Source organism: Cibotium barometz, chromosome 44 (assembly GCF_041138505.1).
Source record: "Cibotium barometz isolate CiBa-2024 chromosome 44, ASM4113850v1, whole genome shotgun sequence".
NCBI lineage: Eukaryota > Viridiplantae > Streptophyta > Polypodiopsida > Cyatheales > Cibotiaceae > Cibotium > Cibotium barometz.
The window spans coordinates 29545319-29548547 of NC_141089.1; the positions used below are offsets into that span (position 1 = coordinate 29545319).

General features: G+C 46.5%; 1 protein-coding gene across 1 annotated transcript; it reads left to right on the forward strand.

Annotated features, from left to right (window-relative positions):
* The first annotated feature begins 160 nt into the window (after positions 1 to 160).
* Positions 161 to 1811, forward strand: LOC147613176 (chalcone synthase 6-like). Its single transcript, XM_086782053.1, has 2 exons — positions 161 to 469; positions 622 to 1811. The coding sequence occupies exons 1-2, from the start codon at positions 256 to 258 to the stop codon at positions 1647 to 1649; spliced, it is 1242 nt and encodes a 413-aa protein (XP_086638179.1). The 5' UTR covers positions 161 to 255; the 3' UTR covers positions 1650 to 1811.
* Positions 1812 to 3229: the final 1418 nt, after the last annotated feature.

Here is a 3229-nt window from a genome sequence, read left to right on the forward strand (position 1 = left end):
CTGGACCAAATTCATTCCTGTGTCAAATTTCGGATGCTTGCATTTAAAAAATTCAAGGGCGACTAGGACGAAGGAGGAGAAAAAAAATAAAAACAAAAGCGAGCTCATTACGGAACGTTGCGAGGGCGTAGCTACCCACACATCACTTATATTACAGCTTTGAGGATCAGCTGCTGCGGTGCTTTTGGTTTGCTTCGCTTCTACCCACAAATATCCAGCCACTAGCTGCTGCTTCGTCTTCAAAACATTAATCATATGGCGCCAGCGCCAGCTACGACCTGCAACAAGCTGTCGAGCTCCCTGATCATCCCTCGCAAAATGGAGCGATCTGATGGTCCTGCCACTGTGATGGCCATCGGCACAGCTGTCCCACCCAACGTCTTCTACCAGAAGGATTACCCCGACTTCTACTTCAACATCACCAACAGCAACGACAAAATCAAGCTCAAACAGAAGTTCCGGCGCATGTGTAAGACTAGCTGCTTGCGGCCTTAATGTAATTTGAGCATGTCAGCAGCTTAAATTCAAAGTTAGTAGCTAGCAGCGCTATCCTGCCATAATTGCTATAAGCAATTGCAAAATACATATGATCTGGACGATGGACATGCTGCATGCATGCAGGTGACAAGTCGTGCATCACCAAGAGGCACCTCTATCTCAACGAGGAGATACTCAAGGCCAACCCCAGCATTTGCGGATACTGGGAGAAGTCGCTGGACGTGAGGCAGGACATGGTGGTGCTGGAGGTGCCTAAGCTCGCCAAGGAAGCCGCGGCCAGGGCCATCAAGGAATGGGGCCAGCCCAAGTCCAAGATCACGCACCTCGTCTTCTGTACCACCGCTGGGGTGGACATGCCCGGTGCCGACTGGGCGCTTACCAAGCTGCTGGGCCTCCGAAGCTCCGTCAAGAGACTCATGCTCTACCAGCAAGGCTGCTACGGAGGCGGCACTGTGCTCAGGATAGCTAAGGACCTGGCAGAGAACAACAAGGGCGCTCGTGTGCTCGTGGTGTGCAGCGAGATCACGGCCGTCACTTTCCGGGGGCCCAGCGAAACCCACCTCGACAGCCTCGTGGGCCAAGCCCTCTTCGGCGATGGCGCCTCCGCCCTCCTCGTAGGCTCCGACCCCATCCCCCACCTCGAAACACCCTGGTTCGAAATCCATTGGACGGGGGCCGACATCATGACGGACAGCGACGGCGCCATCGATGGCCACCTACGCAAAGTCGGCCTCACGTTCCACCTCCGTAAAGACGTGCCCGCCATCATCTCCAAGAACATCGGCTCCATCCTTAAAGATGCCTTTGCCAAGGTTTTCCCGGCGGCGGAAGGCATGCCGCCCCCTCCCACTTACAACGACCTCTTCTGGATCGCCCACCCTGGAGGCCCCGCAATCCTCGACCAAGTCGAAGAGAAGCTCCAACTCGACAAGGACAAGATGGCTTCGACCAGGCATGTGCTTGATCAGTACGGCAACATGTCTAGCGCCTGCGTGCTCTTCATCATGGACCAGATGCGCAAGACATCCGTGGAGCAGAAGCTCGCCACCACGGGAGAGGGCCACGAGTGGGGTTTGCTTCTCGGCTTCGGACCCGGCCTCACTTGCGAGACTATCGTCCTTAGAAGCGTGCCCCTCCAACACGATAGCTAGATATAATCCACCTCCTCCTCTCAATATGAGAGCCCCGCCCATCTAAATATGAGAGGACGGCCATCTTCAACTTTCAATTGTGCGACGAGTTATTATCCTTTGCAAACTTGGGATTATACTTATTTAATCCATTCGGAAACAAGCATAAAAGTTTTCTATGTATGTGCAAAGCCAAATGAATCTAGAGTTCTTGTATGGTAAAATGGGTAAATAGTCTCCTAACATATCATTTTAGAGCCATATGAGCACGTCTATATTGTAACTAAATGCACTTTCCATCACAAAACTAATCTCTTCTCCTAGTCTTGGTTGTGAGTAATATTCGAATGATGCCAAGGTGGTAAAACCATTGCTTGAGGCTCCTGAACAAGGTTGGAAAATCCCTACCCTCTACATATTTTGAAGAAAATGTGCAAGTGTCACCTTATAAGGGGACATCTTGGTTAGCTTATTATTGTTGCTCAACATTCATTTGATACATGTGGATGTGTATTCTTTTTACTACCACACCCCTTTTCAGAAATGATTCTTGGATTGTTTGCAAGCAAGACACTTTGCATGGCTAAGAAAACACAACAATTCATAGGAAAACTCAAAATTCATAATTAGATATCATTGAGAACTACTCCAACATGAGCTTTTCTCTCTTTAATTTGAGCGACACATGTTGAGAGGGTACATGAAACAAGGATGGTACTCAAACTCATAGAATTGCTCAAGGAAATTCTTAAGTCACATGCTAGAGTTATTCTTCAAAATGGCCATCACACAGTCTATGACATTTCACACTCTATTTCATTTCTCTCTTTTGATTCTCACCTCTCACACTCATATGACCATTTCTCTCCATATACTTTAACCTTGATAATTCAACTCCCAATTCTAGAATCCTAGAAAATCCTTGTGATTCTATAACATTGGCCATCATGTTCCACCTCCTTAAAGACGTTGTGAGGTGATGAGCATCAATCAATCTTTGCCTCTATAGCTAACTTCTGTCAGACTCCCAACTCTTAAAATATATTTGAGGAGAACTCTATGACTCTTTGTTGAATACCAATCACAATCATGATAATCCGAGGCTGAACAACATACACTCACGAAGAAACTTCCATAATAACCTTTCTGTTCCAAGAAGTTAATATGGTAATCTTGCTACATATAATTGGATTAATACACACCCAACTCACAAGCAAAGATACTAACACACTTCAACGAAAATCAATCCCATTGTACTCAGCCTCACTTATGAGTTTCCCAAAAAAAAACCACCACCTAGCATAACTATCACAAGAAAAACACTACTAACATGTGGCAAAGGAACCCAGCTTTATTCGAATGATGCCAAGGTGGTAAAACCATTGCTTGAGGCTCCTGAACAAGGTTGGAAAATCCCTACCCTCTACATATTTTGAAGAAAATGTGCAAGTGTCACCTTATAAGGGGACATCTTGGTTAGCTTATTATTGTTGCTCAACATTCATTTGATACATGTGGATGTGTATTCTTTTTACCACCACACCCCTTTTCAGAAATGATTCTTGGATTGTTTGCAAGCAAGACACTTTGCATGGCTAAGA

What these genes read in the sequence shown, in the direction of transcription:
- LOC147613176 (XM_086782053.1), top strand. Translation starts at nt 256, where the DNA reads ATGGCGCCAGCGCCAGCTACGACCTGCAACAAGCTGTCGAGCTCCCTG. An exon ending in ACAGAAGTTCCGGCGCATGT is followed by an intron (nt 470 to 621) that starts GTAAGACTAGCT and finishes GCATGCATGCAG; the next exon opens with GTGACAAGTCGTGCATCACC.